The sequence below is a fragment of the Micromys minutus genome (genome assembly GCF_963924665.1).
Source record: "Micromys minutus genome assembly, chromosome: 5".
Lineage (NCBI taxonomy): Eukaryota > Metazoa > Chordata > Mammalia > Rodentia > Muridae > Micromys > Micromys minutus.
Window position 1 is genome coordinate 76,032,388 of NC_137974.1, and position 23,261 is coordinate 76,055,648.

Here is a 23,261-nt window from a genome sequence, read left to right on the forward strand (position 1 = left end):
ATTTTGACTGGCATTTCCTGGACACAGTCAGGGATGAGCTCCAGGGTTGGGGGATGTGCTGGGGAAGCAGGGATGTGGCTGGGTGGCAGGGATGTGCTGGGGCGGCAGGCATGCAGTCTTACCTTCCATGGTCCTGAGCTCCTCCGCTGGAGAGCCTTTCAGCCCCGTGCTGTCATCGCTGTCACACTCTGTAAGAGAGAGATGCAAAGACAGCTCTGAAAAACCTGTGTCCTGTACTCCATATGAGGCTTCAAACTCACAGCAATTCTCCTGCCCCAGGTGTGAACCACCATGCTTCGCCAGACAATAGTATTTTCAAACATTTTCTCATACCGAGCTTAGTAGCGCCCACTGCTAGCCCAGCAGGGCTTGCTGTCAGTGCTTACATTTTCATCTCTAAGGGCAATAAAAGCCTCAACTGACAATGGCAACACAGGGCATAAAGTCACGCAGTGTGCAGTGTGTCGTAACAGCTTTCATAATGAACCTCGTGTTTCTATAAACTGCTACAATTGACCAGGTAATGGGAGAAAAAATAAAACCACTTCTGGCATAACCAGTGACCTCATTTATTTGGCTAATCACTTTTCATCAAAATTTAACTGAACATATCAATGTGTCAACATACAACTATATAAAAAAGACATGCACAGCACACAAATATGTTATAGGGACTGAGTTAAAGTCAAAATAACTAAACTAGTATTTGCCTCTGCAAAAACACGGAAAAACATCAAAAATTAAGATTTCACTCACAATTTGAGAAAAATTTAAATTTGTATTTCATTTCTGCAGAAAGTTTGCTATTTAAACATACTCCTTTAAATACTTCCAGCAATGTCTTAGAGAAACGTTTTAATTAGTCTTAAAAAGTCCAGCTTCTAGAGTACAGACATTAAAAGCAGAAAGCTGATGAGACGGCTCACGCCTGAGCAGGCAGCAGAGGAGACCAACGGGTTCCGTTCCTACAGTGTAAAGTCAGGTCAGGCAAAAGATCATCTGCAAACTGGCCCAGTGCCTCAGCTCTTTGTGGAACTGTCAGTCTCAACGAGTGCAGCATACACTGGGCTGCAGAGGCTCTTCTGCCTCAACCAACCGATCCACACAAACTGAGACCATCGTTAACATTCCTCTGCTCTCAGTCCTCTGTGTAAACTTAACTATACCATGAAGACTCAGAAGCAAGAGGCAGATTGGCCATTTCCTCACTTCAAAGATAGTTTAATGTATGCCTATCCTATAGGCATAGTACTGCCTCTACTGTTCACACACTTACTGCACATGGGACCTTCTATATCCACTTTCTAAGATGGATTTCAGAGTCTCTGCATCTTTGACTCTACAGACATAAATTACACTTAATTCTTTGATCTTACTCATTGTTGTAAAGCCATAACCAAATGCACACAGCAAAGTCTTAGGTCCGTCCACATAGCAGACTGTTTATAAAGTATCTGGTAACAATTATCTGTGGCAAACTCTTCCTCATTGCTTCTCGTTCTCAAGAGAGGACACTGATCCACACAGAGTAGCACTAAGTTGGATGGGCAGCCAGCCAGGCATGCTACTGCACTTCTCAGAGCTGCAGGCTACGTATATACAATGTGAGATGCCTGAAAGACAGGGAGACCAGTTTAATGGCTCCGCGTGGATCCTAGGGCATTCACAATGCCAACTGCTTTTCCTGTGTTCAGCACCAGGTCCACTTCATTTTTGAGGCACTAGAACTCTCACAATTAATTTCGTTTCTGTCAAAAATAAATAAAAATTCCTAAGTATTGCTTCAAAAAGAGAAGATTTAAGATACACTTTTATGTAAATAAAATGCAGCATATTTGCTTTATATGCACCTCTTCCTCACTTTTAATGCACATGGCTAGAGCCGATAACTTAAGAGTACTCGTGGGTGAGTGGTAACCTGCCTCTAACCATGGAATCTGGCTTGTAGAAAGCAGGATGGTACTGATGAAAAGGAAAGCAGAGGCCACAGGTTAACTGAATCTTCCCAAAGATTTAGAATCCAGTACATCTAACCCATAGCATATCAAAAAAGAGGACTGAAAAAAAATCACGTTACTTAAATGTGTCTAAACTCTAAATGTTTGAACAAGACTATAAAATAGTATGTCCTCAATAAAAAGCCATTTTACTGAAAACTTAGGTGACAAGTGTTTCGTTCTAAAACACGAAATTTGCACTAAAGGTTTCTGAATAAAATACAAAAGGACTAGCTGGGCCTGTGGGGTGCCTCTGATAAAGTGGATGAAAAGAATGGAAGATATTATTCAGAACTGAGCTTGCAGACTATACTTCATTTTCTAAAAAAATGTGAAGATAAATTTGCAATCTCAGAAACAAAGTGAAGATCTGAATTCTGACTTTTAATATGTTTTATGACATTAATACATATTTTATATATGTGGAAACTATTTTTATCTATTAGAATAAAAAAGGCTGTGGAAAATTACTGTGATTAACCCTCATTCTGAAACACTAAAGAAGGAAGTAATCAGACCAGGCATGATGTCATAGGCCTAGAATTTCAGCACTTGGGAAGATTAGGTATTCAAGGCTAGCCTCTGTTATATAAGCTACTTCCAGTTAGAAGTTCAAGGTTAGCCTAGGCTATAATAGATCCTGCTCAAAACAAACAAGATGTAAGTGTATAAGAAAGAACAAGACAGACAGACGGACAAAAGCACACAGGTTTAGGACACAGACAGATAGCAGTTTATTGTTTCTCAGCAGTGGAACCTCCTCCTCTTGGGTGGCTTGCACCGTGACAGCAGCTGCATACCTTTGGTAGTGTCAGATATGCTATTTAACAAGGCACACATCATGTCTCCCTCTAAGTGGTGAGGGTTCAGTATATGAGCTGGCCTCTGGGTCTTCTTAAATTGATTCTCTAGCTCCAGAAAGCCTTGGTCTCCTGAGAGGATGGTGAAAGGAATTTGCTTGGGCAGTTGCTCATCCAGACGGCCAGCCTAAGTTGGACCAAAGGCACAGGTTATTAAAAATCTGCAAGAGTTTCAGATCAAGTAACGTCTATGTCACAAGGAGCACATATTTAAGAAAGTATGTCATAATGACTCCCTAGCCAGCCTTCATAGTTGACAGATGGCAATCAAAAGTCAAATGTAAGATACCAACAACCACAAGACAACCACTGAGGAAAGGCACCAATAAGGAAAAAGCAGCAGGCAAACTGCAAGTCCACAGGAGGCTCCTGCACAACGGAGGGACCTTTAGGCCACTTGCTCAAGGAAGAGCAAATAAACTCTCACAGGGAAAATGTTCAGAAGGTGAATTGTATGACTCAATCAAAGGAAGAAGGAATCTCCCGAGACTGAAGTAGCAAGTGACACATTTGCAAAAGCATTCATTCACATGATCTGAGCGACACAGAAACGTCACACAGAAGACTTGATATAAAGTGAGTCCTGGCTCAGTAGTTTCATGAGGTCACTGGCAGAGACAGATGTATGTACAAATTCCATTTAGAAAAACAATGATTAATCCAGTGACTGTCAACTTCAGAGACTAAAATGTAAAAGTCTATTGTATACAACAAGTAGAGGGTCATCTTGATTATTTATTCCACTTATAACAAAGTTTGCTATGTGCAGATGAAATCTCCAGGAGGACTGCCATAAAAAGCGAGCGTGTGGTGGGGTCCTGGCCAGAGCACACAGCAGTGAGTAGGACCTGACACAGAAAGCCTGATATGAAATCAGCTCTAAATAATCACCTTCGCGGCCATTACAGTTCAAAAGGCAAAACCCCAAATACATCCTAGATCGCCATCAGGTTCCTAGTGTCACACCTACTTGCATGCAGACATGGAGACTGGCATCAGCCCTTTAATAAAAGGCCTACTTACGTGCATACATATGGCAAAATCAGCAGCATCTTTCCTTTTACTACAGCGAGGATGAAGAAAGAAGCATCCGATCCTATTCAAGTAATTATAGACCTTACAGCTGAGCGGAGGCTTCCAATTGGTATTTCCTCCTATTAATTATAGAAAAAAATATAAATGATAGTCAAACAAGGAACAAAGAGACTGAGAACTTTATCGAGGTAAACTATAACCTCTATTTTTCTTCTTGAAAGTACTAAATTACAGTGTGGGGGAACTGGCCTGCAGATGTAACTCACTTATCAGAGTAAGTGCCCAGAGTTCACAAAGCCTGGGGTCTGACCGCCAGCACCTCATAAACCAGGCCTGATGGTTCATACGAAGGAAGGGTGGAGACAGGCTGACCAAGAGTCCAGCTACAAAGCCTATAGCTACAAGACGTGCTGTCTCGGTCCTAGAACAGGCATCACCTTGTCGCTTTACAATCTTGGAAACAGAGACTGACTTCCTGTAATCTGTCTACACAAGTTCATGAGGTGAGAGGTGAAGAGATGTCTCCATGGTTAAGAGCACTGGCTGCTCTTCCAGAGAAGAGGGGTTTGATTTCCAGCACCCATGGGTAGCTCACAACTCTAACTCTTGTCCAGGGAATCTGATACTGCCTTCTGGTCTCCATGAGCACTATTGACTTGTGCACAGTGCACAAAGAGACAAAACACCCACACTCATAAAAAATGACTTTTCTTGGAAGTTCATATAAATAGTAAGCAGAGTAAGAAACAGAAGTTAACATTCTTCAAATGGTGTCATTCTATATAAATTCAAAGTTTGGTAGGTTTTACATATGCCAAAGTCAGCTGATAAGAAATAATGCATTCAAATTCTAAATACTTCTGTTCACATTTATAGGTCGATACTGCTCTAGCTCTCATCTTCCTCAAACAGGCTTTTCTTGTGTGGGCAAAGTCAAGTCAGACTCCTGAGCAGAGTGCTGAGGTAACCGTTGTTGAATGCTCAGCCCCAACTCCCTCCAGTGCCCGGAAACACAATGAAACCTAAGAGGCAGTGGTCAGAGGCGTGCATGGCCAGTGCTTTACACAAGTATGTAGTGAAGCGATACTTCATAAACAGCAACAATGGGCTAAAGAGGCAACTGCTGCATACTGAAAGTCACGACACCCCACAGCTATGAGAGCACAGTCAAGAGGCAGTGCTCCTTTCTAGTGATCCTGTAACAAGCACAAGCTTCTCAGCTGCTTCCTGAAAGTTTGTTTTTAAGTTAATGTTAAAGTGTTAAACAACACACACAACTAGCAGTACACAATCCTCCCGGCCTGCTTGCTTGCAGCCTGACACATTGTATATGTTGAATAAACCTTTCTTCAATGTATATCAAAAGATACCTGAATTTGGGGTTAGCCAACAGAGGTAATGCCACAGAACTGTGCTAACAGAGGTAACTGCTGAAGAATGGTCCCTGAAACCTACATAATGTAGGAAGAGAATGACCCCAGACTGTCCTCTGACCTCCACACACATACATAAGGTAAAACAAATGCAGACAAGTAAGCTAGCAGAGTAGTGCACAGTAATAATGCTCAAGCTGTGTTTTCATGCTCTATTCGGGAAGGTGCAAAAAAGCCTTTAAGTGAATCGCATTCTCAGAAGGTACGTCTTAACGCTTTCCTATTCAACCATACCTTGAAAGCCCCAAATAAATGTTCCTTGATTAAGATGCCCAGGTAGATGACCAAAAAAGTTCGACCAGTTATCAAAATCTACAAAGACTATATGAGTCATGGTTCGCAGGTAGTCCACGTCTGGAAGCTCAACTTCCACCTCTAAGAAAAACAAAACAAAACAAAAACATTAACAAGAGTTCAGTAAGAAATGTTCATAAATATCCTACTTCCTCGAGTCTAAAGATAACAGAGGTCCTATATGCACATCTGTTCGCTGTTCCCATTACTCAGCTCTACTACAGAAGCCTTTTCAGGGTATTTCACACTTGATCGTATCCTTCTTAAGCTATCTTCCCTTGACTATAAGGCCTTTGTGTTTCTTTTGATTTGAGACAAGGATCTTATTTAGCCCAGAATGGACTCAAAATCACTATGCTATCAAAGCTGGTGCTGACCTTGATTTTTCTGCCTTCACACCCTGAGTGCTAAGACTGTAGGCATATACTACCATGACTGGCCAAGGTTTACTTTTTAAAGAGCCATATAATTTTTTATTGAAAATAAAGTTACTTTTAACAAATTAATGTACTAGGTCAAATAGAAGCTCAAATTTTAAGACTGACTAGAATGTCACCATCTATACTCTGTGCATGAAAAGACTTGGGAACTTATGTCAACACAGACACGAAAGTAATCTAGTAGAATAATACAATGCATAGTAACAACATTCAAATGAGGTCCCGATGTCTAGAAAGGCTCAAAAGAAACTTGTAAAACCAACAAAGTACAAGAACAAGGTACAGCACACACCTTCAACCCAACATTCTTGAGGCAGGATAGAAGGTCACCATCTGAAGGCAGCCTGGGCAATAATAAAACCCCACAAAGAGAATTTTCAAGGTTATTTACCAAGAATACTCTTTGTCACGAGAATCTGCTTTTCTCTAATAAAGTTGCTTGTCTGCTAATAAATCCAAACCCATTTAGTAGCTCTCTGGCTCCGGGATCAAACACCCGAGAGCGTAAATAAGGGAACTTCAAAGCCCAATCCCACGGGTGCTAGAAACAGGAGCTGGTATTGCTTGGTTCCCTAAGGTTCTCCTTTCATCTCCCATACTTCCCTTCCTACCTGACCCCATGACAAGGCCTGGCAGCTTCTAGTGGTTTTCATGCAAGCCTTGGAATATTTTTAAATGAGCAGTTCCTACTAGGACCAACAGAGGCCTCTTCAATGTGTTACTACCACCCTCTCCTATCTCCAAGCCATGTTACATCTTCATGCTACCGTCGTTTCCTATTGAACACAGACACACATGTTCCCCAGAAGTGATGAGAAAACTGAAAGAAAAGCACAAGAGAACATAAAACACAGGGGCCACTGTTTTACTTTTTTTGGAACTAGAATTAACTATGAAAGATCTAATGCTTTCTCACTAAAAGTCTACAACTAAGCATCAATACCCATATGTGTTACAGAGCAAACCTGTGAGTCAATGGTCTGTAGCCTGGAGTGGTGTCACACACCTACAGTCAATGGTCTATATACTGGAGTGGTGGCACACACCTACAGCCAATGGTCTATATACTGGAGTGATGTCACATACTAACTGCCAATGGTCTATATACTGGAGTGGTATCACACACCTATAGTAGGGAGGGCCACTTGAGTACAAGAGTATGACAACAGTCTGAGTAACAGTGTAAAACCTCATGTCAAAAAATAGATCAATGGCAAGTAATTAATCAGTCTAACCAGAGCCCAGCTTGCCAGCCTCAGCTGCTGGGCCTCCACACATGCCTCCTCCACACGCGTCAGTTCTGGGCCTATCTACCTCTTGGTCCAGCAGTGGCTATGCACACCAAGGAGGGCGGAGGCAAGGTGTTCTACTCTAGATAAGCATCGTGGAGTCTAGCAGGTGCAGTAGGAGAGGCAAGAACCAAAGGGTTTGTTCCTCAGCTGAAGCCAGGAGACTGGGCACAGGCCCACTGCAGGGGCTGTGCAGGCCTTGCTTCAGGTGGACAGTTTCTGACAAATATCGGAAACTATTACTTGAGATATTATTGACATGTTACTTTATAAACAATGATTTAAAAAAAAAAAAACACAGAAACTTTATCAGCCAAATTTTTCTGTTTCTACTCTACCTTTTTCAGTTAAACAGATTAATATTTGAAAGTCTATAGACTTATTTTTATTTTATCAAGCCAAAAATATTAAACCTTTAAATAAATTAAAGAACTATTCTATTTACTTAATCCGGTCGTATGGAGAGAAAGGTCAAGGGAAGTGTAGAAGAATACCCACCTTCATTTCCAGCTACCACTGAGCTTTTTACCTCCAGTCACTTTTTTTTCCTTTTAAACAAGTGTTTCTTCTTTTTTTTTCCTTAGCATAAAACTATATGAATATATTTTTGTCAGTACTCAATTCTTTTAGAGGTTTAATAGTATGCATTGAAGTCTTACAAGTTACCATAAACATAAAGTACATGTGGAAAAAAATATAACATGGAAACAGAGTTTTCTTGGTGTGTATAGATTAAGCATAATGACTTTTGAATACCAAAAATTGCCACAAGGCTATTATTATCTTAGCTCTTGGATTATTAATGATTTAAGGTCCAGGTCTACCACACTCTGAGAGGGTGCTATACACTTTTTTTTTCCTAAGAAGGACTGAGGCTTTCACTTTTTGGCCTTTGTTTTTCTTCAGCTTCATATGTTGTTTCTGGGGTGTTCAGAGCTTTCTGGGTTTAGTATCCAATTATCAGTGACTGCATATTATGTCTGTTCTTTTGTGACTGGGTTACCTCACTCAGGACGATATTCTCTAGATGCATCCATTTTCCTAGGAATTTCATAAAGTCATTGTTTCTAATAACTGAGTGGTACTCTATTGTGTAAATATACCACAATTTTTGTATCCATTCATCTACTGAAAGACATCTCGGTTCTTTCCAGCTTTTGGCTACTATAAATAGGGCTGCTATGAACATTGTGGTGCATGTGTCCTTATTGTATGTTGGAGCATCTCTGGGGTATATGCCCAGAAGTGGAATAACTGGGTCTTCAGGTAGTACTATGTCCAATTTTCTGAGGAACCACCAGACTGATTTCCAGAGTGGTTGTACCAGCTTACAACCCCACCGACATTGGAGAAGTGCTCCTCTTTCTCCACATCCTCGCCAGCATCTACTGTCAACTGAGTTTTTGATCTTAGCCATTCTGACTGGTATGAGGTGGAATCTCAGGGTTGTTTTGATTTGCATTTCCCTGATAACTAAGGATATTGAGCACTTACTTAGATGCTTCTGAGCCATTTCTCTAGCCCCCTCTGTTTTGTTTTCTTGACAGTGTCCTTAGCCTTACTGAAACTTTGCAATTTCGTTAAGTTCCATTTCTCCATCCTTGATCTTAGAGCACAAGCCATTGGTGTTCTGTTCAGGAAATTTCCCCTGTGCCTATGTTCTAAGGTTTTCCCTACTTTTTCCTCTAATAATTTCAGTGTACCTGGTGTGGTCACTGTTTTGATTATTTATTACAAAGCTCCATTAGAACGTCACCTGACACTACATGTGTGGTAAGTTATGGCTGCAATGCCCGTATTCAGGAGGCAGAAGAACCAACAGAGGTTCTGGACCATCCTCGCTACAAAGTAAGCTCAAGGCCAGCCTAGGCTGATGGGTGAGACCTGGTCTTAAAAAGCAAAACCAAAGCAAATTAAAATTTAAACTTTAAAGTTGTTTTAAATTATGTATTTTTATTTGATGTTCATTGGTGTTTTGCCTGCATGTATATCTATGTGAAGGTGTCAGGTCCCCTAGAATTGGAGTTACAGACAGGTGTGAGCTGCCATGTGGTGGTGAGAATTGAACCCGGGTCCTCTGGAGGAGCGGTCAATGTTCTAGCCACTGAGCATCTCTCCAGCCCCAACTTTTTTTTTATTTAAAAACAAGCAAACAAACAAGAACAAGACTGAAAAGATAGATACACGAGGAATTCACCTGGAGCTGCTGATGTAGCTCAGCGACAGTGCATCTGCCTAGTATGTACAAAACTAAGCACAGCACACACAGATACAGATACACACACATTCGCAAACAAAGGAAAAAAACATTTTCTTTTTAATGAACCTTTACATTTTAAGGAAAGTATGATTTTAAGGTTCAGAATAACTCTCTAATCTTTTAGAAAGAGTATTGTGACCTGTCATTTCTCAAAACTCTCATGTCCTTGTTAACAGAGATCTACTCTACTATTTAAAGACAGCTTAAGCACAAATCCTGCTTACTGGTGGGCGCACAAGCGTGCACACACACAGCAAGTTTAACTGGTGTGTTAAACTTGCCCCACACTGTAAAGCCATACCTATGTTCTGGCAGCATACGTCCACGTCTGAATGTTTCTGATAGTTGGTCTGTTTCTGGTCTTTCTCAGCATGTGAGACATTAGCAGCAGGCTGGCGTGTGCTCCCTCTGTCAGCTCCGACATGGGTCCCCGTGGGTTTCTGGAAGGTGGCGTGCTTCCTGTGGAAGTGTTGCTGAGCACTCTCAGTGTTATGAAATGCTTTGGTGCAGATGCCACACTTGACCACATACTGCTGTCCATCATCACTTTTCTCTTTTCTGTGTGCTTGACAGACATGAGTATTAATGTCGGCCACATTCTGTGCTGTGGCTGAACACGAACTGCAGCGAAACCATAGTTTACCTTTTTCCAGCATGATTTGAAGACATCTGTCATAGTCTTCTCTTCTGTTGGTTTTACAGATGTAACTCTCATGACAGCCACAGCTTAATAAAGCACTGGTCTCTATTATTTTAAAATCGTCTTCAGTTTTAATTGAGGTTTTCGTTTTTTCTGACACAAACACATAATCTATGCTGTGGTGCTCCTTATAGTGGCTCAGAAATGCTTCTTCCGTGTTAAAAATGAGGTCACAAAGTCCACAGAAGTACTTCATCCTGACGTCATTGTCGTGCTCGTCCTGGCAATGCCGGTGCAGGGTCTCCATCTTATGGAACGTCTTTCTGCAATGGGCGCAGCTGTATCTATGAAACTGGTGGCTCGTCAAGGACATGCAGTGCTGCTGTACGCACTCCTGGGAATCGAACATGTCTTCACAGATGCGACACTGCCATCTGCCCCGGGGAGGACTGTTCGCCAGGCAGGGGTCAACAACAGCAATGGGTGAAGGTGGTCTGTCAGCATTCGAATGGTTGTCCGCAGAAGACGATGGCATGGCCTCCTCCTCTACCTCATCCATCTCATAAAAATACCTATGCCCACTATGAAACTCAGTAACGTGTGCCATGATGGCATCTTTCTTTCTTAACTCCCTTTTGCATGTCCGACACCAAAATAGAAAGTTATTTAAATGCGCCCCTCCGTGAAACCGGCTCATGTGTAAACGCATGACCCCAGAGTCTTCACAAACCTTTCCACAGACCACGCACTTGTAACACATGGTGTTTGCCGAGAACACATGCTTTTCTACGGCCTCTTCACTCGGAAACCGCCGACTGCATTCACAAAACCAGGCTGTGACTGTGGAACTCTGTACATGAGGTGTACCTCCATGGCTTCCAACTCCTAAGTTCAGCTTCTTTGTCGGAATGACACAATCCTCTGCATTGGACTCTTTAATAGACAGAATGCGTTTAAGTGATGACATTTTCGGTTGATTGAATAAATGTAAATCACAAGGAGGCCTACGCCCTTCACTGATGTGGCAATAAAGTAAGATGGCTTCTTCCACTGAGTTAGCAAGTGTAATTTTGTGTCCTGAATTCTTGTGACTTTGGGTGCTGGCTTCATCCATAAAGACCTGGTTGCAATCTGAACAATAGCCTCTTACTATGAATTCTTTTGCAACTTGAGTAATGCTTTTTTCAGCTATAGCTACAGGTCCAGCATTTCGACAACGAACCCTAATTTGGATTAAAAATAAAAGTTTAAGTTTTCTCTGCTTTGTATGACAAGAATTTAAATAACAATATAAATATTAAAAGGTATCTTTTCAACGCAATTTAAGTACTTTTATATTACCCCTATTTTATCGTTCTCATTCACGTACAAGAGTTAAAAGTAGAGTTAGAAGATTAAAAATATGAAGGCAAATTTCAGGGAACATCAATCAGTACCAAATGCACTGATCAGGGGCCTTGAAGTAAATTAGATCCACAAGGTCATTCAAATATGTGAATGACCACTATAAATTTCTAGATAATATTTCACTTTTTGTTGCTGCTTGGCTTTCTAGCTTCATCTTAAGTTTTATTAATTGGTTAACTTACTTAACATATTTATTTATTTAACAAGTATGGGTGTTTTGTCTGCACATCTGTATACTTCTTATACCTGGGGTTTTCAGAGGTATTTGACCCCTGCAACTGGAGGAATCAGACAGTGGTGAGCTGCCTTCTGGGTGCTGGGAATTAAGCCCAGGCTTTCTAGAAGAGGAGCCATAATGTGCTCTTAATCACTGACCATCTCCAGCCCATTTTATTCTGTTCCCCTTTTGGATGAACTTCACCACGTATAGGCTGGCCTTGAACTTGTGACCCTTCTTCTGCAGCCTATAGTGCTAGTGTAGGTTATAGGTAGGCACCATAATTCTCAGAATAATTTGTTAATAATTCATTAACTTATGTCAGGAATATGTCCTATCTACATTTCTCTTCTGCTAAAAAACAAGATTAAGAACCAAATAGTGACAGGCTGGGGAGTCAGAGAAGCTGATTCACATGTAGGAGCCCTGCCTCTGGCTGCCCCTCTGGATCCTCATGCCTCTCACTCTCTCAGTGTGCTAGAGTTGTGCATCCTTATTCTAAAGGAGAGACACAGAACAGAAAATACTCGCCGAATCCTTCCATTACTCAAGACCAAAAAGACTACTGTCACCAAAAGTTCCTTACAGCCTAAGACTAGAGCTGTGCAAACCTGAAATGGGCAGTGAGCTCCATGTGGGACCGAAGAGTCTGGTGGCAGGCCACACACTTAACCAGAAATGAAACATCTTTGCAGAGAGAGACCAAAAGCTTCTTTGCCAAAGAGGGAAATGATATTGGGCGAGGTGTTCCCTTATTATCTAAAAGACAAAACGAACCACAAATTGCAAAGTAATCTGAACAAAGGGGAACCCAATCTCTTCTTTCCATTCCTGGAACTTATCAGTTAAGTAAAAGTGTACAGGAGACCATTTTTTAGATTCAAATACAAAAAGTGCCTTCTGATCCAATTTCCCAGACCTCCCAGATGTAACAAAAACACTGTTCTGAGTATGTGTTCTCCTTCCCAAGTTTTTCTCCCCTCAAATAGGTAAGAAACAGCTGGGTGGAGGCAGCTCATGCTTTTAATCCTATCAGGAGATTGAAAAGGACAAATTGTTGTGAGTTCAAGGCCAGCTGGAGCTACAAAGACCTTGTCTACAAAGAAGGAAGAGGGTTTAAAACATAATGATACAAAGAAGCATTTTTCAAAACTTAAGAACTTAAATAAAAACACTTAATTCTTATGATTCTAAACTGAGAAGTATAGCTAACTTAGAAGAGTATTTTGAAAGGTATAAGTTTGCAAAGATGTAATCATTACACACTTCTAGCCATAATCTATTAACATACCACCCAGTTTAAAGCTCTGATGGAAATGATTCTTTGCAGACATATGCTTCAGACACTCATCCTTGGTGCTAAACAGAAGAAAGCAATGTGGACACGCAAAACACTGAATAATCTGAGGAAGAAGGCCATTGCTATGTCCGTCGGCTGCAGCTGCCTAAAATAAAAGGGAAAGCCAGGTCACAACTAAAATCAATATGCAGATGGACACAGTAAAAAAGCCACTTTACAATTTCTATTATTCAGAAAATGTCATACCAATGTTACAACTAAAATTAATATTCAATATACTTTTTTAAAACTAATTTAAAACTTCTAATTTTATTTATTTTGAAAATTTCATGTTTGACTTTTCTGAGTATGAATTATACAATTTGGATACAGTCATGTATAGTGTCATATTAACAAATGCGATCACAGTACACAGGACTGCTTAGAGCACACAGGTAAGCACTACCATGCCTGGCTGCCTCCTCTACTCTACAATTAAAATGTTCACCTTTGTACAAATGGGCATGTGTGCTTGCTACAAATTTACCTTCCTACTGACAGTCCTGACAGTCACAATCTTAAATGTATACAGTGTCTTAAAGGTGTTACCAGTAAGACCAGGAACTTAGCAACTGCACAGTGCTTACCAGACCCAAGAGGAAAAACAAGAAATTGATGTTTACACTGAAAATGCGTCAAAGGGTCACTCAGATTCTAAGTGTGTTTATTTGAACTGTCCTACAACAACCCTGGGAGGTACCAGTCTCATCACGTACCACCAGTGACACACATCTCATGACAAGTTACCCTACACTCAACAAGTCAGAGATTTACAGCTGGCTTCGTACGTAACTCTCAGTGCTCCTCGCACCGCCTCGATCATGTTTTAACTTGATTAGTGCCACAGAGGAGAAAAATCTAGGACATTCTGAATTACATGTAAGAACGATAACACAACCTACAAATTTCTCCTCACTTAAGCTCTACAAAAATTTTTCTATTTTAAGAACCTTAAGTAAACAAAACATTTTTAGTTCAACTCCAGATTATAAGCAGATTCAAAGTGAAAACTATTAAAGGATTTGCTTACTATAATCCATAATTGTACATAAACTGTATCTATTTTACAAGAATGGAAGGATTGCAGGCATTGTCTAAAACTTGGGAGAAGGAATAGGAAGTAAAATGCACAGTAAGTTAAACCAGAATAGTTCATTCTATCATGTTTCTAGTACGAATAAAATAATATACCATACAAGACACAGTGATACGGCTTGAGTTTGATCCCTGGAAGCCATGTAAAGTAAAAAGGAGAGAACCAATTGAATGTTGAGGGCTGTAGATCCGGCTCGTGGGTGGGTAAGAGTACATTGCTCTTGCAAGGACCCAAGTTCGTTCTCAGCACCTACACTTCGAAGCTCACAACTACCTGTATAGGAGATCCAACACTTTTTCAGAATTCTGTGAGTACACGTGCAAATGTGTGTGTGTGCGCAGAGACTGAATTGAAATGATTTCATAATAAAAAAGATGCCATTTGGTAGCATGTGACTGAAATCATGAGCATGTCCAATAAGGTTGTTTCAAATATCTGCACCACAGCAGAGTTTAATGGCATTCTGCAGGACTACTCGAGTTTACCTATTAAGCTTATGTATCCAAAGTAATCTGCATCCCAAGTCATTTTATTTTCAATAATTAAATTGTTTTCTTTATGTACATCATTAGTGATTACAAGATTAAGAGCAACATGAAAAAAAGAAAAAACCTGCACAGGCTCCATGGTTCTCTAGAAAGAACATCTACTCCCAGAACATACTCTTACCTTGGAGAGAAGATGGTCCTTATACTGCTGTTGAGTAACGAAATGTTCATAGCACACCGCACATGCGAACAAATCGGTGAGAGGTCCATGTAAGGTAATTGTGGGATCACATGGGGAGTGATCAAACCTAACAGCAAGGGAAGTAACGTCAGAACAATGTATTCTGCAGGATATAACCCAATTCTTGCTTGTGAAGCTGATCCACAGGAACACACAAGCACATGAAACATTGTATGTCTCCTGGAGACATCTGTGAAGGAAAAAATGGCTGGCTATCTGAAAAGGAGGCGACAAAACCCTCTGCTTTCTCATGTGCTGCTCAGCAAATCAGTAAAATGAGCCACAGCAGAGCATTTCACTGCAAAAATCGACTTATATTAGTTGCTTTAGAAGGCCGTGGTAGATTATGTAGGACAGACAAAATATCTGTAAATGCTGTTTCTTGCAATTTACACTTTTAGGCTGGATTTCTGTACAATTCTTTCATTTGCACTATCATGCTGAAAAATCACCTAAAATCTGGCCCAGTTTTCTAGAAAACCTAAATATAAATTACAAATAACACATCAAAATACTACAAAACAAACTGAGTTTCAAATATTAAGCTAAACCGCACAGGTAAAGTTATATCACTTTTCAATTAACAAAATCACCGAAGACCGGTTCACACATGAATAAGACTCTGGATTGGCTCTCCATGACTAGACGACTACTTAACCTCTAACCTTTGAATCCAGAGTGCCCTACTTACCTTTTCAAATGTCCTAACAGAAGGTGCCCATTGTCAAATTCCTTGTTACAGTGCATTATAGGACACAAAATTGGCTTGTCAGACCTCCGCATCCTGCCTCCACTTTGGAATGATTTTTTTGTTCCAGAATTAATTGCACTTGTTCTGAGTCCTACATCATGACATAAATTCCTAGGTTAGTATTTCAGGTAACTGATCATCAGAATAACAAGATGGTGGACTGAGAGAAATCATCAAGATGACTGCACCAGTCACAATCAGGTGTTCACAATCGTAAGACGCACAAACACAAGCAAGCTCCCTCGTTATACAAATTGAAAAAGCTTTCTCTTGAATTCTTATTTAACCTAAACTCTTCAACTGGTTGAACTAACTTCAAATAGCTCAGGGGCCAAAGAAGTCAACAGCAAAGCAGGACACTAGAAAACAGTGGTATTAGTGACTAAAACTAAATGTGTGGGAGGGGGGGACAGTGCGGGTGTGATGGTCCTTTAAGTGTCCTTTCTTGGGAACTGTACAGCGTTGGGGAAGCAAGGCCTCTCCTTTGCCTAACTTGCAGAGTAGACTAGGCTGGCTGGCCAGTGAGCCTCAGGACTCTCCTGTCTCTGTCTCCACAGTATCAGGATTACAAGTACATGCATTGTTGATGTGAGTTCCAGGGATCAAACTTCAGTACTTGCCCCTGACTGTCCGTCCGTCCATCTGTCCATCTATGCTCACAGCAATGGAATCAGACCCCCACACTTTCTACCTTAAGGCTTCCAAGAAGTTCAGGAACTCAGTTGTGATCTCTAACAAATACCTGACATTTTTAGCCACTGGTCCACACACAGTCTTGCTGCTTCTGTTTCTGAATGCCCTTGAATAAATTCCAATTCTTGTAAACCATGAGCGTGCTGAAAATCAAGCTTTTCCTAAAGACAGGAAGAAAATTCAGTTGATGTATAATAACTACTGTTGCTTGGGTGAAAAGACATTGATATATTAGAGATCAAAAAATATCGACTACTATTTATCCTAAGAGCTCCACATCTAGATATTTTTACCAAAGATTATACATATGTCAAGATAAAATACATATTACCGTATGAAAATGTTGAACCCACCGTTATTTACTAGAAGTTGCTACATACTTAGATCAGCAATAGGGAGGTAGGTAAATTACAAGACAAACTTTTGATGCAAGAGCATATAACCAAATGGTGTTAAACATAAGAACCAAATAAAAGAGCCATCTCAAATTACCTAAACTATATCAAAAGGGTTAAAAACTAACACTATTAAGGTGATGTTGGAATGAAAAGAGGACTGTTTACATCTTTAAAATATTTTAGGTATTTTCAAAATTTTTAACAGATTTATGGAAAGAGCTCAGTGAGTACACCACTATGGATATCACGCCCTCGCAGCACCAAGTGCCTGTCACCACCCGCACTGAGAGCTGGCCTACGGTTTGAACATAGCCGCAGAGCAGACATTTTTGGCTTGCTCAGTGTGCAGTCTCCAGTACTAGCTCTTATTTCTACTGCTGTGGCGAATTATAAAACACCAGAAACTCACAAACACCAAAAATATTTTCTGTATTTGATTAAGTAGAATAATCACTCACTAAAAATCTTCCAAAATTCTACTTAAGTTCATTTTTTTGGAAGTATCTTTACATCTTTATTATGAATAATTCTATACATTAATAAAGCTAGATTAAAACACACACATACCCTGAATGCCCTGTTCTTCTCTTCTTTTTGTTGTTTTTCCACTTCAACATGGCGGGCTAGGCGAGCCAATGTTAAAGCAACTTTATCCTTCTGATGGTCTATATAATCTTTATGTTTAAAATTCTCCTGCAGTTCAAACAAAAGAGAACACATATCATTCCATTTAATACAAAATTAGCACACAGCCAATAAACATTCACTTACAAACAGTTACTGCATTCAAAAAACATTTACTTGTTAAGAGTTCTAAAGATCTTAGGGGGGGGGGGTGTCCTGTCTTGGTCTCCAGAGTATAGTTTGTATCTTATTGTAATATTTTATAATTGACATGCTAACTGTTAACATTCTGTCTAAGCTCCAAAGAGATGGAGGAAGGGAGGAAAGAGGGAGGGGTGATGAGAAGAGTAGAGGACTTTAGAGGCCAGCAGTAAGCACTGGAGAGAGAGGGGGGAGGGGAATGGGGAGAGAAGAGACAAAGGGGAAAGAGGGTAAGAGCAAGAGAGAAGCAAGAGAGTGAGGAGGGGGCAAGCAGCCCCTTTTACAGTGCCAGGCATACCTGGCTGTCACCAGGTAACTGTGGGGTGGAGCTTAGACAGAATGCTAACACTAACAAGAGAGAAATAGAATCAAGTAAAACTCAATTAAGGGTCTGGAGATACTGCAAAGTGGTGGAGAGCACTGGCTGCTTTCCAGGACGTGGTTTGATTCCCAGCACCACATGGTGGCTCACAACTGTCTTTGACTCAGGTCCACAACATCTGATGCCCTCTTCTGACCTCCAAGGGTATCAAGAATGCTAATGGTATACACACACACATGCAGGCAAAAAATCCATACACATAAAAACAACGCACACACACACACACACACACATACACCCCTACCTCACCTAAAACCACAAATGGGAAAGAATAAAAAAACATAAATTGGCAATAAAAAAAAGAAAAAAGAAAGGCAACAAATAAACAGTAAAAATAAAAATACAAATGGTATTAATACAACTATGTCAATCACTCTGTATGGAAATAGTTCGTCTAAATACACCAATTTAAAAGATTCACTGTCCGTATACTGTGAAAAAAAAAAAGAGGGCTAATGGGATGGCTCAGTGGGTAAATGTTCTTGGTACCAAGCTAGAGATACTCACACACACAAAATAAAATAGATGTAATTAAGAAAAAAAATTGAAAGCAAGATCCAATTATATATTGTTTATAAGAAATCTTCCCTTAAATATAGAGACATACAAATAAAAAGCAAAAAATGAAGAAACACACTATCTGTATTTGCTAAGGGCTGGGTGAAAGAGTGCTTACCTAGCATGCACAAGGCCCTCAGTTCAATCCCCAGAGGCTGAGGAAGGTGGGAGGAAAGCGATTAAGAGGGAGGTAACAAAGGAAAGGGGGCAGGGGAGAAGAGAGATTTGCTAACACAGAGGTCAGAGGTTGACTTCATCTGTTTCAATTGCTTTCCACCTCGTTTTAAAACAGTTTCCTACAGATACAGAACATACTGTGATCACAGTCACCCCATCATTCTCTTCAGCGCCCTCCACACTCCTCCTGAACCTTTTCCTTCCCATTCCTCCCCCTCCGGCTTTCTTATCTTTTTGTTCTTTGCCACTCACTGGATCTTATCTCAGTCTTCGGAATAAAAACAAACTCTGGCTACCAATATTGAGGGTAGATTTGAGAGAAACTGATGGAAACTTTGGGAAGACCTTACTAAATGTAACTTTGAACTTTTGCCAATTTTGAAGTTAGCAATTTGAAAATAAAGCATGTCTTAAGTATTTTCTCTTTAACTCAGGAAAAATAAGTATATGAGGCAGGTTTAGCAGTTACATGGCATTATCATTATTATTATCATTGTGATCATCATCCTCTGAGGGTCAGACTAGCTAGCTCAGACTGAAGGCATGGCACAGAGGTAAAGCACTTACCCACCCAGAATCACAAAACAAGCTAAGCTAAGCTGCTAATGTTACCACTCTCTCAAGAATGCTAAGTCCCATGTTTAGGGGTACACAGTATGGAAGAGCCACTAGACCACATTGAATTATACTCTTCTGTGCACAGAACACACCGACACTGGAAAACACTGGTTAGAAAGGTGAGCCAGAGACTCAGGGAATCCTGCACTGCAGCACAGCGGCTAATCCAGGGAATCAAAGAACCTAAATACAGATTTTAAATTGCCAGGAAAGAAAACTCTGCACTAGCTTGTTAGCAACTGAGGTACTGTACCCTTCTGTCGACTTGACTGGATCTGGGATCCCCATGGAAACACTCCTACGTATGACTACAAGGGTGTTTGCAGCCGTTCCTGTCAGGACTGTGACGGCTGCTTCATGTTCCTGCCACAATGGACTGTTTCTTCATCGTGTGAGCCCAGCAGGCTCTGTTACAGCAATGGGAAAAGTGGCCGAGCCCAGCCTCAGGGAATGTACAGTAGTGAGGGCACGAGCAGAAAGTGAGCACACTCAGAACTCATGAACGCTCTTAAATATCGCCTATAAACCTCAATGATTTCTCAGTTCTCAGGACGGGAAATGTTTGCCATTCACTAATGCCCAAATGCTATTGTGATTTAACACAAAGTCACAGACACAGAATACAATTCTTAGAACTTCCCATACACTGAGGCTCCGTTTGCCATCGGCTTACCAAGGCCGCAAAAAACTACCTCTGAATCCACATAAGAGTAATAGGGTTTGAGTTCTGTTTGAAACATGAGCAGCTAGAAGATCTCCAGGACCATCCTTCTTGAAATACTCACCATGGTCACATGGACAAACTTCTGTGTAAGATACATAGTACATGAGAAGGCTCTATGGAACAGTGGGGATAACAAAATACTAAGGGAAGGTTCTGGTGAGGAGTCTCCATTAGCAATACACCTCCCCTCATACTAGGGATTAAACGAAGGCCCTGTGTGTTGGAGTGTTCCATCCACCACCTAAGCAGCACCCATTCCCTCTCTCTACTCATTTTGAGACAGTCTTACTATGATGCCCAAGCGGGCCTCAAACCTTCAGTTTTTTTACCTCAGCCTCCTAACTGGCTTGTCAGTATCTTGACCACTCTGTTTCAGATCCAGAATGCATACAATTAACAAAGACACTGCAAAGCCCAGAGGTTAAAAGGCAGACACACGTTTAGCCGCTTTAACAACCTTATTCTTACATGCTGTTGCTTTAAGAGAGTTTCCTAAGGCTGTTCTCAAACTCCCTATGTAGTCAAGGATGACTAAATTCTTCATTCATCTGCCTTCACTTGCCAAGTGCTGGGATTTCAGGTCTGAGCCACCATACCTGGCTTTTCTCTCTTAAACTTGGTTAAGTATATACAAAATCCTAGAAATGGCAATCAAATTTAGGACACACTAGTTAAACCTGACTATTCTTGTCTGTGGAGTTTAAGCAGAGACAGATGGCAGGATAACTTTTAATCTAAAGAACACTTGTAGTCCTAGCACTTCAGGGACAAAAAAATCCAAGACCAGTTTTGGCTACACAGTGGGTGTGAGACCAGTACAGGATATATTAAGAGCCATGGTAGAGCAGGTGGTAGTGGCACATGCCCAGCACTCAGGAAGCTGAGGCAGAAGGATCTCTGAGTTTGAGGGCAACCTGGTCTACAAAGCAAGTTTCAGGACACCTAGGGCTACAAAGAGAAACCCCCATCTTGAAAAAAAACTACAAAGAGTGGAGTGTGATTAACTAGCAAGCATCCATCTCCGAGTTCACTCAACAGCACCAAAAACAGCCAAAAGGCTAGTATCCTTCAATGTAGCTCTGCGAATGTACAAACGGGGTATGACCTGGGAGGCAAAGGAAGAGGATGCTTTCATGATGACATCTATGTTAAAAATTTTAGCTTTACAACAAACTACCTAATACCCTTCTCTTTATGTTACAGATCAATAACCTTTTCACCAGAAACCAGTTCCGACTATACACTTAAATCCTGAATTCTGATAGCAAGATATTCACTAATAATGACCTCCAATGGAAAGTCTACCATTCTGACAAAAATGTCACCAAAAGGTTTATCCAATTTAGTGTCCAAGGTTTCCCTGGGAAGAATCAGAACCTGCAGTAATACGAGGAAGTGTGACCTGCTGTTTATGTAAACTGTGCAATAAATTACAAGCATTAGACTAGCCAATGAACCAACACAAATCCTACATACAGATCAATAGCCACGCTACATTTCATTTCCATCTTTCCTATCACATACATGTATGTGGAAATAATCACAAAGGGTGAAGTCTAGGAAGGTAGTGAGTGCTTCTATGTTTGGTGAGTCTCTTCCTTTCCAGTTTCCTGTTTGCCCAGCAGTGCATGCATTGGAATCGGTACCAAACCTACTAGTGACTGAGAGAAGCAGAATGTGTTAAAGCTCTTAATCTTTTGTTGTTTGGAACACCCTTGAGGAAAAATGGTTGGATTACAACTTCCCCACGTTCAGCAGAAGCAGGCTAGTTGAGTCTAGGCGTGGTGGTGCACAAGCCTGTAGTCCCAGCTACTTGAAGTGGTGAGAAGCTTGCCTAAGACCATACCTTGGATACCAACCTGGGCAATATAGGAGGTATAGGAGAAAACTAAGAATTAAGAGAAGTGACTTAATAGGAGGCTGGCTTACTGGCTACTGTTAAAGAATTTTCAGTTTTGAGACCAAGTACCATTGAGGCTTACTGCCTTCCTTTGCTTGCCCAGACCTACTCCTGGAAGCTTCTAGCCTCCGTACAAGCTTCCATACAATCTTACCTAGGCCTAGGATGTTTCCAGCCCTCACACTGCTGAAGAAGCTTATCCTCTCTTGTTCTTTCTGAACTCTGGCTGGTTGGTCAATTCTGGCTCCAAATGCCTCTTCATGACTCACTCTGGCATCTCTCTCAGCCTCTCTTGAATTGTTCAGTTTTGCCTCAAACTAACCCTGACAGTACGTTCTAATCTTATGGCTCCTTCTCTTCACCTGTGCCTAGCTTGTTCTGTCTGCAACCTGTCTCTGCATTACTGTCCCAGTAAAACTGCCTCCTTCCTCCTGCTCTCTCTTGTAAGTAGCCTCTCCTTTTGCCTTATTCTCATGAGAGTTGAGCATAGCTTATTCTGGAACATCTTTCTGATTGTCACTTCGTCTGCATTAACTACCTGACTACCACAAGGGAGGAAGATTCCCTGAAACAAAGGCATTAACAACACCTTTGTCACTGCCATTCTAAATCTCCACGGTCAAGGTTGGAGTGAAACCCCAAAGAAACAATTTGAAAGGCAGCAAGTTTTCTCAAGAATTTTATATCAAATACAGATAAAGCAGGAGATAAACACAACGCAGTACAATATACAGTCACGATCCCCAGCAATAATTCTGAAACCAAGAAACCCTCTTTTTACAAAGCCATCTCCCTCACACTCCAGTTGTTCACAAATACAAAGTACACAGATTATCTGCTTTATATAAGCAACGTGAAAAACAAACATGCAGATATACCCCATAGACCCCATTCTGTTCAGTATATCACTAAGGAAGCCAGTACCACCAAACCCTAAATAAGATTCTATCTGTCGTGCCTTTTGAGCAAACTGTTAGTGTCTTTCTCTATTTTTTCTAATGACAGACTCTCTTAGCACAGGAAACACATATATATGTTCAGCTTATACAACTTTGGGATTTAAGGAGGAATTTCTAACTATCTCTGAATATGTAAAATTGTGATAAAGGAGAGTTACTTTCAACCCTGAGTGACACTGTGATGCCTCTGACAGAAAAGGGGGCATGGGGAAAGCAAACCAGGGAGAAAAGACAGAGGGA

At 40.8% G+C, this 23,261-nt stretch overlaps 1 protein-coding gene across 1 annotated transcript in view; it reads right to left on the reverse strand.

Annotated features, from left to right (window-relative positions):
- The window catches only part of ZNF451 (zinc finger protein 451), a gene marked incomplete at its 3' end in the record, with an annotated part of 47,429 nt that overhangs the window by 3,020 nt on the left and 21,148 nt on the right, over window positions 1-23,261 (reverse strand). Inside the window, exons 4-14 of the mRNA XM_080917173.1 lie at window positions 17,446-17,571; window positions 16,530-16,641; window positions 15,728-15,878; window positions 14,977-15,103; window positions 13,164-13,317; window positions 12,484-12,631; window positions 9,910-11,471; window positions 5,560-5,700; window positions 3,881-4,011; window positions 2,798-2,984; window positions 123-188 (exon numbers count right to left, since the gene is read on the reverse strand). Coding sequence (XP_080773299.1) covers window positions 123-188; window positions 2,798-2,984; window positions 3,881-4,011; window positions 5,560-5,700; window positions 9,910-11,471; window positions 12,484-12,631; window positions 13,164-13,317; window positions 14,977-15,103; window positions 15,728-15,878; window positions 16,530-16,641; window positions 17,446-17,571 — 2,905 coding nt within the window. The remainder of the gene's footprint in view (window positions 1-122; window positions 189-2,797; window positions 2,985-3,880; window positions 4,012-5,559; window positions 5,701-9,909; window positions 11,472-12,483; window positions 12,632-13,163; window positions 13,318-14,976; window positions 15,104-15,727; window positions 15,879-16,529; window positions 16,642-17,445; window positions 17,572-23,261) is intronic.